The sequence below is a fragment of the Danio rerio genome, chromosome 4 (assembly GCF_052040795.2).
Source record: "Danio rerio strain M-AB ecotype USA chromosome 4, GRCz13ab, whole genome shotgun sequence".
Classification (NCBI taxonomy): domain Eukaryota; kingdom Metazoa; phylum Chordata; class Actinopteri; order Cypriniformes; family Danionidae; genus Danio; species Danio rerio.
The window spans coordinates 13,014,497-13,030,124 of record NC_141024.2 but is presented as its reverse complement, the minus strand read 5'-3'; the positions used below and the strand labels follow the sequence as shown (position 1 = coordinate 13,030,124).

Genomic DNA, 15,628 nt, shown 5'->3' with positions numbered 1-15,628 from the left:
ATATTATTAGCTGATCATTTACATTTAACATTTGATTGAGCCATGAAAATCATAGGAATACAACAGGCGGTCATGAGAAGAGCAATAAATATTAGTGCTGATTCCAAACATCCTCCTTTTAGTGAATATCAGAGATTGCCATCAGGAAAAAGACCTGAATGTCAACGTGTGAAAGCAAAAGATTGAAGCTTTTGTTTGTTCCTACCTCGATCAAACTGTTGAACTCAACCATGAACAATTCACCTGTACATTAGCACCCAACTGTGTTCTGTGCTTTAAATGTTTCATATTTATATATGTATATGTGGTCTAAAACAATATGTTCTTAATTGTTTTGTTTGTTTTATTTTTTTTTTTTATCGTCTGCTTAGAGCAACGTTGCTGCACCTTTTTCCCCAAGATAAATTTCCTCTTGGGGACAAATAAAGTTTTTCCTATGTTGCAGGGTTATCAAAAGCTTTTTTGTCTATAAAAAATATTTTAAAAATCCAATGAATATCTAGTATCTCTTTTCTATCTCAACAATACTATCATATCACAGGAACAAAAGTAGATTTAAAAAGAAAGACAAAAGTCAATAGGGATGATCCAGTGTTGTTTGGACCCCATTGACTTTCATTGCAGAGTGAAAACAAGTTAAAGGTAAACCATACACATTGATAAAATGAGCATGAGCAAATGCTTTCTAATTTTGGGGAAACTATAAGCAGAGATGTTAAATATTTAGTTAAAATATCTTAGAATCCCACCTAAATTTAAAGCTGGAGATAGACACCATACAAAGGTTGTACTGCAAGTGTGCTACCATTTGGTAAAATTCTATAGGTTTCATTTTATAGATGTGCTCGTTTCAGCCTGCATTAAGCTATACCTATGAGTGTAATTTAGGAGAGTTATTTTATCAGGATCTGAATAGGATGTAATAAAAAAACTACTAGTTTTAAATCCATAATGATGATTTTGCTGAATTCCCAATACAAGATGACTATAGAAGCATATTTCTGTGCACAAGTCTGTGGTGTTGGTCAGAGTCTGACACCTGCTTTTAGAGCACACAGGCAGGCAACACTAGATGTCAGTGTTTTCGCTGATCTGATCTCGGTCCTGCAAGCGTTTTATTTGTGGGAAAAGACAAGCAGAAGCAAATAGTTTGAGAAGTTGAAGCTTGCAACTTTAAAACTTGAGGCTCCTGCTGGATTTCCTAATATTAGAGGGACTGTCTATAAGGAGTTAAAGGCTATTACTGTGCCAAGTCTGATCACGGGGCATCACTTTCATCTTGCCAACTCTCTTGTATAATTAGCAGAAATTTGCTGAGATGTGTTTTCTCCTCCCTTCATTTCCTTAGATGAATCATCAGGAGTATAGACTAAACTCCCTTTCTTAACTCCTAGGATGCAGAAGTTAAATGTAAAATTAATGCTTGGACTTATTTAGGAGATTCATTTAATGTGTGTTTGTGTGTGTGTTTCTCTTTTCTACTTTGCGCTTTGAAGCTTTTGGATTCACCTAACGTGCCTTAGATGCTTCTGAAGGCACACAACTTAAGTTTCACAGAGATCTTTCCTCATATGTGCTGCCATGCTCATGATCATAAAAAGTTTAATAATTCTGTCATGAATAATCAGTTTACTCAAAAGAGTTAATAAGTAAATAAATAAGCAAATTAATGAATAAATAAATACACATAAAACATTTCTAAAATATAATTAAAAGCATATAAAAATATCACAGAAAATAATATAACAGAAGAATATACAGATGTATTATGAAAGTAATATAAATTATATGCATGTTAAGGAATGATACTATAAGGAATTTAAATATTTGCCTCGACATTGGCAATTGGTTAATGATAATATTACATATTAAAAAATGCTGTTTTTTGTCTGTTTAAATATAAAAACAATAATTGTAAAATGAATTATATTAAAACAATCTAAAGAAATATTACAAAATTTAAATATATTTTTTAAATTTTCTCTGTATTGTATTTTTTTTACATCTGTACAAATTATAATTTTTACACATGTATACTTTTTTCCTTTTAAACAAAAAGTTCATGTTACTATTCATGTTCTAAAATCATGTTACTATACTATACTATTCAAAAAATGTGTTATTATTTTATCAATAAGAGAACAAAAATACAGAGAAAATTGGGGGGAAGTGGAAAAAACTGAAAAAAAAAATAAAAGAATTAAATATGGGGGGGAATTTGAGAGATTTCTACTGGGGTTCAATCACTGCTCTCTTGTTAAAGTATTCAATAAATTGATTCCATATTACATGGAAATTCTTCATTTTATTTTTGAGGGAACGTCTTAGCTTCTCAAGTTGCAGGCATTTTTTTATCAATGTGAAGCAAAGGAGAGGATCTTTTCATTTCTAATTCAGTAAAATAAATCTATCTAATAAATCTAATAAATCTATATGCCAAAAGGGTTAGAAATGTAATCGCTGTATGTTGATTTTTAGATATTCTGCATCATTACTGAATGAATTACTGAATATAGCTAAAATAGGCTTGGGGATTTATTTGTTTTCTCACCACTTCTTATATTAATTGAAAAACCAAAATCCAATAATTAAGCATTTTAGACTCCAAAACAGGTGATCGAATGGTGCTGGAGTTTGAATAAGATGCATGAAATATATGACTGAAATGATAATATGACTGAAATAACAATAAGGAATCTAAATATGTGCCTCTGTGTTAGCAAATGTTATTAACAATAATTTCAAATAATAAAGAAATCTGTTTTTGTCTGTATAAATAATAAAAAATGAGCAATAAAATGAGTAATAAAAATAAAGGTAAATAAAAAATATATGAAATAAAATAAAACACACATAAAATGATATTACAGAAAATAATATGACAGAAGAATAAAAAGAAATATTTTGAAAACAATATGAATGAAATGCATTTTAAAAAGAATAAGAAAATATGTAAAAAAAGAAAATAATCTATATATGTGCCTTTGTGTTAGCAAATATAAAAGATAACATTAAAAAATTAAAAAATCTTTTTTGTTTAAACATTTAAAAAAATAAAACAACATTTATAAATAATAAAAATAGATAAAAAGAAAACATTTATAAAAAATAAAGTAATGTAAATATATAGAATAATGTCACAGAAAATAATATAACAGAATAATATAAATAAATATTATGGAAATTATTTATAAATAAAATGCATTTTAAAACAATAAGAAATCTAAACATGTGCTTCTATGTTAGCAAATGTTATTAAAAAAAATGTCAGTTTAAATATTAAAAAATAAATAATAAAAATGTATTATATTAAAACATTTATAAAATAAAGTAAAAAAACTAAATAATATCACAGAAAATAATATATAACGGAAGAATCTAAAGAAAAATTATGAAAGCATAAAATGAATTTAATGCAATAATTAAATAACTGTATTAGCAAATAGTATTGACAAACATGTTAAATCATAAAAACGTTTGTTTTGTCTCTTTAAATAAAAAAAATATTTATAAACAAATTAATCAAATAAAACATTTTTAAAATCAAGTAAAAACAAAATAACAACATATAAAATAATATGACAGAAGAATCTTAACAAATATAATGAAAACAAAATACATAAAATATATATATAAAAAACTATTTATTATTTAAAATCTGTGCATCTGTATTAGTAAATGTCCTTAATGATAATGTAAAATATTTTTAATTGATGTTTTTGTCAGTTTTAATAATAATATTTTATTATTTACCTTGTTGGTGTGAACTTTTCCGCATATACAAATTTATAAAAACCAATAAGTAATCTAATCACTTTTATACATATGTAATTTGACACATGGGGTGGTACTCTTTTCGTAAAACGACTTTTCGTTGTATCTTTCGAAATTCCTCGATGACATCAGATGTGACGGTACGTTTGTGACAACCAATCACAGCGCAGAAAAACCCGGAACTTCTGAAGGCGCAAGAAAGAGCGCCTGTATTCAATTTGAAAAGAAGGAAAACATCAGGTATGAAGTGTTTTTATGCTTAGCAAATCTATTATCGTTTTGAAAACATTACAAATACACTTATATCGATACATTTATTACGACGTCTGTCATTTTTGAGAGCGGTGTTAACATTTAAAACCACATGACAACGAAAATGTTCAACAGTTCTGCCATGCGAAGCAATCTTAATATATATTTTAAGATTGAAATATTTCATTCTCAATAATATACCAGTGTTTAATTTAGAAATTAAGTGCTGGACTCGTATGTTTCTATTTAACGTTACATGGGAACATGTAGAAGATATTTGATCTTGAAAATAGCAACCAAATGCTAGACTTAAGTTTAAGGGTTTCGTTTTGAAAAGCACATCAAATAAACAAGACATGTAGAGTTTGATATTTATATTGTCAGCATTGTTTATCAACTATAAACCAGTAAACCAGCTTATTTATTTAACCCTAAGTATTCTAAATATTTCCCAAATGATGTTTAACAGAGCATTTTCACAGTATGTCTGATAGTATTTGGAGAAAGTCTTAATTGTTTTAATTCTGCTAAAATAAAAGCAGTTTTTAATAGTTTAAAAGCCATTTTGAGGTCAAAATTATTAGCTCCTTTAAGCTATATTTTTTCCGATAGTCTACAGAACAAACCATCGTTATACAATAACTTGTCTAATTACCCTAACCTGCCTAGTTAACTTAATAAACCTAGTTAAAACTGTAAATGTCACTTTAAGCTGTATAGTAGTGTCTTGATAAATATCTAGTAAAATGTTATTTACTGTCATCATGGCACAGATAAAATAAATCAGTTATTATAAATGAGTTATTAAAACTATTATGGTTAGAAATGTGTTGAAAAAACCTGCTCTTCATTAAACAGAAATTGGGGAAAAAATAAACAGGGGGCGAATAATTCTGACTTCAACTGTATACTGAATAATCTCAGAGGGTTTATGTTAAATATATTTGACTTTTTAAATTCTTAATACTAAAGAGTATTCCTTCATACTTGAATAATATTTTGAGAACTGATTATAAGTAACGATTTTAATTTGATTTAACAGTTTTGAAGGAAATATTATACATTAGTTGCATTTGTAGTCTCACTGGATACAATAAAATTAATTACACCTGACTAAAAATACACTCATGTGTCCACAACTCCAGGAACTCATTTCAGACACTCTGAAGAAAATATAAAAATACAAAAATAAACCTGACTTGCTAATTCTAATTATTTAGATTCGTTCTATTATATTTTCAATCAATGCCTAGGGTCAAAGCAAATCCAATTAGTTTTTCCACAATTATGATGGAATACCTAAAAAACAACTCCAAATATGCCTGCAACGAGCATGGAAATGAGGAAAAATCTTAAAAAGTCACGCAAAACTCATGCAATCTCTATAGGGAATCTGAATGTTTTTGAAATGTTAAATGAACTAGTTGTTGTTGTTTGTGGAGTAAAACTTGCTGCAATCCAGCATCATAACATCCGTTTGCTTGATGAGTATCTTATTAGAATTATATTATTATTTAATTATTTATTATAATTATATATTGTTACTTAATTTTTTTATCAATTAAGAAGTTTGGCACAAAAAAAAAACAGTTTGTTTACTTTAAAGTGTCTGAAATGGTTTGTTGTAGAATCTGGTTTCTTTAATTTAAAATTCTCCTTTCTGAGAAATATTCTGCTCTGATACTGTATGTCAGATTTTTTTGTTGTGACTGGTCTGTCGCTTGGAGTGCGTGTATGATTACATTAATATACATTAATGATGTCATCAGTTTTACCATATATGAGCAATTCAATTCAAACATCAACCTTGCCATAAAAAAAAATTAAGTTTTCTCCAAAATATGGAAACGTTTTTTTTTTTTTTTGTGTGTAAGCAAGTATTTTGCTGTGCTTAAAAAATACTCAAAAATGTATCTGTCAATGTTTTTAAACTATTATATTTAATTTACACAAATAACACCAGTGCCAATTTCATATCCGTCACATCCATAATGGAGAGATGTCACATCTATAACAAAGCTTATTCCTCATAATTACAAAAAATCTCAAATAAAATAAAATCAAACGTTTTTGCTCTATAGAGAGCCGGCTCTTATCCTTCTGATTATCATCGTTTCTTTTGGGTTGTGCAGTTTAATTCACAGAATTTCTACAAAGTATGTTGTATATACTGTAAACTCTCTAACTTTTTTGCTCACATCCATAACGCATATTTATTTTCCTCATTTAATATATAAAAATCTATACAGATTACTATTTTTCTACTCCCATAACTCTGTGGCTAGTAGTTTTGGAAAATATAAACAGATGTTTCAATATAACGTTAACATACTTTCTCTTTGAATTCATGTTTTGAGATTTTACTGCAAATGTCACATGTCATTGGTCTTTAGCCCATGGAAGTGCCAAAAATTGCTGCTTCTTCAAAAATGTGCAATTTATTGTGATAAATAATATGGTCATTTTAGTTTAATTGAGGCTGGAACTGACATTATTATGTCACACACTTTGCAAAAAAAAAAAAAAAAAAAAAAAAGTATAATCTTGAGTTTAAAAGGTTCACAGCATCATTATAATATCCCTGTAAAAGTTTTAGATTTTTTTTTGTTTAAAATATATAGTGAAGAAATCTTACAAGCAAGAATGTGGTTTTTTGGATATCACAAGTGAACAAATGTTGTATTTATTTTATACAAGTTTTTATAATTAGTCAATTATAATTAAGTCATAATAAATATCAGTTTGGTTTTGTCAATGGAAATAATTTTGCAACACTGTGTTCTTGAATTAATCTGTTTTTAAACAAACTGATCAAACTATTCATCAATGCAGTGCTGTGTCCAAAATAGGCATGGGCCGGTATAAGATTCTGACAATATGATAACCTTGGATAAAAATATCACGGTTTTACTGCATTTGTTATTACCACTCTAAAATAAGTTCTTTTAAATGTCTAGGTTGAAAACAACAACTTTTCCCCCTTTAATCACAGTATATTTTGTTTTTAGAAACAATTAAATATTTAAGAACAGTAAACATGTCAGGCTAAATAATTCAAATCAATCATTGACTTCTGCTGTCTTCATTAGTTTCAAAAAGATTTCTTTAGAATTTAAAATGGTATCTTTGGATATCTTTTCATCTGGAGATCCTGGTGGAGATAGGTTTTAATACTGTTTTCAAAACCTTGACTTTTCCAAACCGTGATATACCTTGAAAATGGTTATTGTCCCATGCCTAGTGCAAAACTTTTATAATATATATATATATCCTAAAATGTTGGTATATTTTGTTTTGTCAGTGCCTCATCACCTTTATATTTGAATGAAAGTGTGTTTGTAAAGAAACCAAACCACAGTTATCTGCTCATACTTGTACATGTGAGCGCAAACCTTATTGTGAAGAACAGAAAGTGGCCTTTTTTAATATAAGCGCTGAGTTATGCAAACAAACCCTGCCGGTTGCTCCATATTTAGTCTTCTTAACTAGATACTCCTGACCCCAGTCCTCCTCAGCTGCCTTTTAATTGGCTTCACTGGGCCTAAAATGCTGCAATACTTCTCCAAATTGACTGCCTATTTGAGTGTCGGGAGTGATGCAATTTACAGTAGGTTGCTGGTAAAAAATGGACTGGGGCTTCTAACGCAGAGGCTGCACGGGGTTCGAATCGTAACTTCAGGGAATGCATTTCACGTGTTTATGGAGGCTTTGTACAAGGGCTGCACAATATGTTGTTTCAGCATCAACATTGCGATGTGCATGCATATTCGCTATAGTGACATAGCTGGATGTGCAATGTCGAGTGATGATGAGTCAGGATTATATAACATATGATTTGTTTAGCCATTACAAAATTGAACCATAGTAGAGTAATATTTTTTCATTTGCATGTATTTTTAGGGCCTATGACTGAGCATTTCACATTATTTTCAAAGCATTCGGGCACTATAAATTCTAATGTTTTTAGATTTAACGAAGATGAATTGTTTAATTATTTATACAACAAAGACTCACTGGATCTGAATACTGTTCGACTGCCCTTAAAACTAAAAAGTTGCTAAGTTAAATTCCATTTATAATATTCTATTTGTCTATGCTTGTCATTTGTTTTCATTTTATGCAAAATCACCCCCCTACAAAATCATCCCAATCAATCTAATATTAAAAAATCTTTCCCATTATAGCTTTTCAAATCATCTGAAGACATTGCATATCGAGTTATATGTTGTAGAAAAACAAAATAATCAGTTTTACACAGTACTGTTTATATACAGTATATTTGTCCATAAATATGTCCATATTTAATTTCAAGTCTCTATATGAAGATACACTCAAAAAAAAAATTTAATTTTGAAAATTGAGTTTTTTTGAAGGGACAACTTATTCGTTTTCACAAATTTAAGTTGATTGAACATAAAACAGTTAACTTCATTCCTTCATGTTGTCCTAACACAAATCGTTTGTGTGGAACCCAGCCTTTTTTTTATGGTGTACAAGCTGAAAAATGGGAAATTTTTATTTCTGCCCAGGTAATCCCATTTTGCCTCTATAATATTTAGGTTTGGACTCTGTGAAGACCATTTCATGACTGTTTGTATTTCATCTGCTGTTTTGATCTTTTTTTATCTTAGAAGTTACCTGCTGTCTAGGCCTGTCATGATAAAATATTTTAGGGTCACAATTATTAGCTCCTTTAAGCTATATATTTTTCAATAGTCTTCAGAACAAACCATTGTTATACAATACCTTGCCTAATTATTACCCTATCTTGCCTACTTAACCTAATTAACCTAGTTAAACCCTAAAATGTCATTTTGAAGTGAAGTCAAATGTAAATGTGCTTGTAAAATGGCTTCAACCATTATTTTTGAATTTGTAAATAAATTTTGCAACACTAAAAATTGAGTTCATGTTTAAGTATTGCAGGATAAGTCGATATATTGATTATTGTGACAATATACATTTACACAAATTTACACATACATAATGATATAATAATCATAGTAATAATAATAATAATAATGATGAATACATAGGCAACGCGCATTAAAACAAACTATTTTTATGGCATTTAAACTTATTAAATTTATAAATTAATAATATTTATGTGTAGACTCTGTTCATATGGCTTTTTAGGGTTGCATGGTTTACCAGTACTATGGTAGTATCACGATACTACGGCTTCAAAATACTGGCGGCATCACTGTCGTATGTAAACGGTAGCATCATCAATAACGGTCTATCTACAATAGATAAGGTTGGATGTGGAAAAGTCATTAAAATGCTCACACATTTGTGCAACAATAGACAATTTTATTTTAATAGTCTGTGAAGCACTTTAAGGTTGCAAGTTTTCTGACGTTTCAAACGCACATCTGAATCGGTTCATTTCTGTTTCTCTCAATATGATTCTGTAGCTACAACAAGCGCGACAATCTCTTAAAAAGAACGACTCACAAAGTAAAGTTCTGAATTACTTTGGATTGTTACCTGACAATTTCCCAGTGATGGGTTGCAGCTGGAAGGGCATCCGCTGCGTAAAAATGTGCTGGATAAGTTGGCGGTTCGTTCCACTGTAGCGACCCCGGATTAATAAAAGGACCAAGCCGAAATGAAAATAAATAAATAAATATTACCTGATAAGACTGAAAAAAAAAAAAGATTTAAATTCCAAAATAGCTACAGAAAAACAATGAAACAGTTTTTAGGTATTTTTAAATCTTATGTAGCCTAATTTTGTTCTAAAAATGCTATTTTTGTACAAATTTCATTTGGTATTATTTGTATCTTTATTTTAATGTTTTTTTTTTGGTTGGCCAGTTATCTACAAAATAAAAAGAATTAATAAATTTTAGGTGAATCGACATGCAAATCATTCTTTTTTTATTATACTAAGGGAATTATGAATTAAATTCAAGACCTAATATAACATGTAAAATATAGTATTTCTGACAATTTTATTTATAATTTGAGTTATGAGTTATAGTAATGCAATACTACTTGGTATCATGATACTTAAGCTGGTATAGAGTAGTAAGATGAATTAATGGTATCACGACAACCCCATGCCTTTTATTACCTTTCAGTACCTTTCTTTTCCCATAAGGGATGTGCATTACAATTTGTCTGTACCTTTCAGCATTCACAATCCTATCCATTTTTCCTATCAATCTTCCATCTTATTCCATATATGTTTTTAAAACGATTAGATCAAACAATCCAGCTGTAATACGATATGCATTTTAAAAAAGTGACAGAAAATATGTGTATTATAGAATCACTAAAACAGAACTATATGCAGAGTGGCTGGCGTGCCCTCTTAGTCTTTCCGGGTTGATCGTCTTGCCTTGTTTACAGTGTGTTATAGAAGGGCTGATGCCGGCGTCCCTCGGGAGGGAACAAGGGTTAATTGCTGTTAAAGTGTTGGTCTCGTTCCTCTTTCTGGCCCTGACGCTCCATTAAAGTTGACACTAATGAGGCAGTGCACAGAGGACACCCTGGAGTCCAGGGACGGCACCGGCGGCTAGGGGGAATGAGACGCGATCCCGAGACTTTAGAGAGACAGAAAGCACATACTAAGTCATAGATCAAGAGTGTGTGTTGTTGGGAGTGTGTGTAGGCTCGGCTTCTCTTAATTGGTGGCTTACCCTCTGCATATGTTGTTTGTTTGTCATTAGGAATTCAGTAGGGACTGAGTCACTGCTCGTCCTTCATAATCAGCCAATGGCATTTGCTTGGTTATTTTAGCGTATTGATTGTAATTTGCAAATGTCAAAATATGGATTTTTTTTCTGGGTGTGTGGTGTTAAAGTTGGAGAATATGCTAAACAATACAATTTATTTATAAGGCTTCTGGAGATATAAGACTTTGAATATTTATTTTATTATTCATTATTTATTAATAGTAATTTCTAATAAATATATTTTAAAATGAATTGATCACTGATTAATGAATGAAATTCAGTTGAAGTAATCTAAAAAATCTATCAAACTAAATTTTATAATAATTTAAAATAAAATAAAAATTGGGCAAAGCTGGACAAAGATTGATCGCGCAATTATTTGCATTCAAAATAAAAGTTTTGATATAATATATGTGTGTTTATTATTTATTTATTATTATATGTGTGCATTATATGTGGGTTTATTACATATGTATTATTTATTTATTTATTTATTTATTTATTATCTACATGTAATACACACATAAACCTAAAAACCAAACTTTTTTTGCATAGATATTTAAATGTGTATATATATAATTTGTATCTAATACATATGTATTGATAACTTAGTATAAATAAGAATGTAAGTATTTATACATATTAAATATATACACCATGCACACATACAGTATATCTTGTATCCCAATATAAGCTTTTATTTTGGATGCAATTAATCTTTGCCCACCACTAATATCTAATTAGTATGAATATCTAATTATCATAAAATAAAAACCAAAAAATGGAAGAGTTTCAGAAACAACATGCAATAAACTTTAATAAAGTAATAAATAATTTTAAAAACTTCTCAATAAAGTATGATTGAGTATTATTCTATTATTTTATGTTCAAAATTATTCAAACTCAATCAAAGTGCTGTTTATGCACCTCATTTGCTGTTTATTAATTCGCTGTATTGATCAAGCAGTCATCTTTTTGCACTGTTTTGTAGGTAGTAACATACTGATCTGGAGTCATGAGTTTCTCTCCGAGTCCACTGAGCCCGATGAGCGGCCGCAGTATTCAGGAGCAGAGAGAGCGCTGGGAGAGGAAGAGGAGTCGCACGGCCCGAGAGATGATCCAGAGTGAGCAGAGATACTGTCAACAGCTGGAACTAGTGGTCACGGTTCGTCTCTCACACACACACACACACATACACATATTGTCATTTGAAACTATACTCTGTCTGTCTGTCTGTCTATCTATCTATCTATCATAAATTAAATATTTATTGACTTATTTATTAACTTTTATTTACAAATTATTTACATATTTATTTTTATTTATTTATAATGTATTATTATAATGTAAAATAATGATAATAATAATAATAATATTATTAATAATAATAATAATAATTATTATTATTATTATTATTATTATTATTATTTTATTAAAATTCCTCCACTAAATACTAAATATTTTATTAATTTTATGTTTATTATGAATTACTGAGTTAAAGTATTTTTTTGTAATCAAAAAGCACTTAATTGAAAAGTCCATGTCTTTTTTCAACATTTACAATGAAGTTTATTGATTATTTTTAGGCTGGGCTGGTCAAAAGATTTGGCGGGGCAAGTGAAATTTTTAACAACTGCCCTGACTGGACCAATCGTAACTATTCTTAATTTAACTATTCTAATTCTTAGCCATGCTTGAAGATATAACTTAGGTGTAAAAACATTTAGACATGCATAAATATTGTAAATGTAACTAATGATATGGCAATATTTCCCCTGTGGGATCAAACATGGTATGGACTATCAATATTTTATATAAGTTACAAATGCCAGTATGATGACAACACTAGTCTACACTGCATTTATTCATTCATCCTGGAGAGCAGAAACGCAGTCATGTTAATCATTAGAGTTTGCTAATTAATACAAATCTGAAATTCTAATTATCTTGGAGAGCTGTTTGAGTGGTACAAGGTTTTCTGGTTATTGAGTGGTCCTTGACACCATCACATGGCTTTTCTTTTGAAATTCAAGCTTTATAACCTGTTCAAGGCTTTTATTTTATGGCTAATTAGTTTTACCTTTAAGACCTCGATGTTTTCAAGCTGTGCATATTATTTAGTTTATTGTGAGTAACCATAAATATGCACTCATGTTACTTCTGTACTGGTCTTTTATTTCCTCATAAGCAGTGGTTGCATTTATAAACACAATATAGCTAATAAGAATTGTTTACTAATGGCTTATTTTTAATAAATATTGAGCATAAATATTAATGAAAAAATATGGCTATGGTAATATTAAAAGTATAATTATTTAATTTTGAATTATTGAAAATGTAAATTTTTTTTTAGATTAGTATGTTTTGTTTTTATTAAAATAAAAAAAAATAATTTATTTGATTGTATTCATATTAGTATGAGTTATTTAAAAGCTTCATTATTGATCAATTACATGAAAAAGGTGGCACAAATGTAATAAATATAAACATTTGATAATTTATATCTTAAATCTGATCTAATAACTCTGAAATAATCAAATGTAATATTTTTATGTAGATTATAAATTGTAGCTCTTATTTATTGTGTATGTTTATTTATATATTTATTTACCTTTTTTATTTATAAATATACAAATTTGTATAATTATTATTATTATTATTATTGTTGTTATAATCATTTTAACTTTTTCTGCACTAAATACTAAATATAATATGACTTTATTAGCTTAATTTATTTAGTTAAAATAATTAAAATGTTACATTTAATTTTTAGATTATTAAGTGTTAAACAAATATAAAATATGTTATAAAAATAATACAAATGATTGAATATTTCTTATATAAATTATTACAAATAATAGCTTTTATGTTTATTGTGTATGTTTATTTATATATTTATTTAGTTTTATTTATAAATATCAAATATATTATTACAATTGTTTTTTTAATTATTTTTATTATTAATATTGTAGTGGTTATTAATACTCCTGGACTAAATACTGAATATAATTCTAATTTATTGGTTTAATTTTAGTTAAACTAATTTAAGTGATACATTAAATTTTTATATTTAAAAGTGTATAGATATATAATGAAATATAAAAAAAGAGTGCAAACATGATTACATTTTATTGTGTTAATTTTAGTATGAGTTATGTTCATAAAAGCTTCATCATTAATCATTGAAATATAAAACATTGCGCTGATTTAATACATATAATCATTTAATATGTTATCTTAAATCTGAAATAATTCAGAAGTAATTAAATGTAATAATTCTATATAGATTATTATAATTAACAGCTTTTATATATTGTGTATGTTTATATATTTATTTACTTTTATAAATATACAAATTATTATTATTATTATTATTATTATTACTATATAAATACTAAACAATATTACTTTATAAGTTTCATTTATTTAGTTAAAATAAATTAAATGTTTCATAGAATTTTTTGTTTCTTATTGGTTATATAGATATATACTCAAATATAAAAAAAATTATACAAATATTATTACATTTTATTGTATTAATTTTAGTATCCGTTATGTTAAATGCTTCATTATTAATCATTGAAACAAAGAAGATTGTATTAATAAATATAATCATTTATTATGTTATATCCTAAATCCTGGAACAATTCTGAAATAATTACATTTAATAATGAATTAATATAGGTTATTACACAATTATAGCTTTTTTTCTTTTCTTTTTTTTTTCCATTACTTTTTCTTATTTTATTTTTTTTTGAAAGTCCAAGGTTTACACTCCATTTAAAGCTTTATGTGTCGGCTAATTAGTTTTACCTTTCAAGATCCTGGAAGCCTTTGCTGTCTATTATATACACCGAAATACGCTCGCCTCACCTCTACAAATTATGTACATCATAATAACTATACGTTTGAACTTGAAAAGCAAGTCTACCAAACCACACGTCTCATTGTTTTCAAATGCCCGTTTCTAATTAAGCATTCAAAAACCAAATGTTTTTCAATAAAAAAAACACACACACACATTCTCCTTCCTGTGGTGAAGATGTATAAAAAAATTCCTCTCATATGAAGGTAATTGAGATGTCATTGCTGTGAAACACTGGGATCTCCACAGATTTTGCTCTGGCTTTGTCTCAAGGGTACGAAAAAGACGAGAAGGTGCCAAGATGAAGAGTCATGAACGAGTGGCGTCTGCGAATTTAATTTTCCTCTCTCTTTCTCTTCACCAGTACTTTGTGGAGATCTTGAAGGCCAAAGGAACCCTCAGGCAGGACATTAGAGAAAGCATCTTCAGTTCAATTAAATCCATTCATTTAATAAACCAGTAAGTATCCTTTAAATAATTAAGTGAATCTTTACGCTCAGGGGAAAGAGACAGCTGAGGGTGGCGGACTTTGATACCGTTTAAAAAAAAAAAAAAGACGAGATGGTATTAATTGGGGTCTAACAGGAGAATCAACTTGGAGAACTTGGAGATTGTCTTATCTCATGTTTTTCCTTTTTAATTGGATTGCCAATCAATGCCGATTGCTGGGTTTGGGCTTACAGTTGCACTTTTTTTTTTTTTTTTCACATTATCCTGCTTCATCGGTGTTCATAATGCCACCGTTTGCATCTTCAGAGCCTTATGGGTTGATAAAAATAAGCATTCAGAATCGCTGAGGTTTTAACAATGCATTTTTAATGAAAGCGTTCATTATCATTGTGTTCATTACAGTGTTATCACCTGACTTCAACACTATACTGTAGCAGATTCAGCAGTTATAGACTTGATTATAGCTTAATTTAAAGACAACATGAAACATCTCTTGCAGATCCTGTGGTTTTGATCAAAAGTTTTATATTTTAATATATATTTTAAAATACAATTAATTCCTGTGATAGGTTTCATTTTCTGCATCATTATATTAGTCTTCTAA

General features: G+C 28.5%; 1 protein-coding gene across 50 annotated transcripts in view; it reads left to right on the top strand.

Moving 5' to 3' along the window:
• The window catches only part of arhgef39 (Rho guanine nucleotide exchange factor 39), a 247,881-nt gene that overhangs the window by 136,887 nt on the left and 95,366 nt on the right, over nucleotides 1–15,628 (top strand). For 26 of the 50 annotated variants that reach the window (XR_015481973.2, XR_015481970.2, XR_015481971.2 and 23 more), the window contains exons 1-3: nucleotides 3,953–4,014; nucleotides 11,701–11,874; nucleotides 14,939–15,033. Coding sequence is in view for 25 of the 50 variants with exons in the window: in XM_088649796.1 (XP_088505922.1) it covers nucleotides 11,725–11,874; nucleotides 14,939–15,033 (245 nt within the window). In the remaining 25 variants the exon portion in view is untranslated. 50 annotated transcript variants of the gene reach the window in all.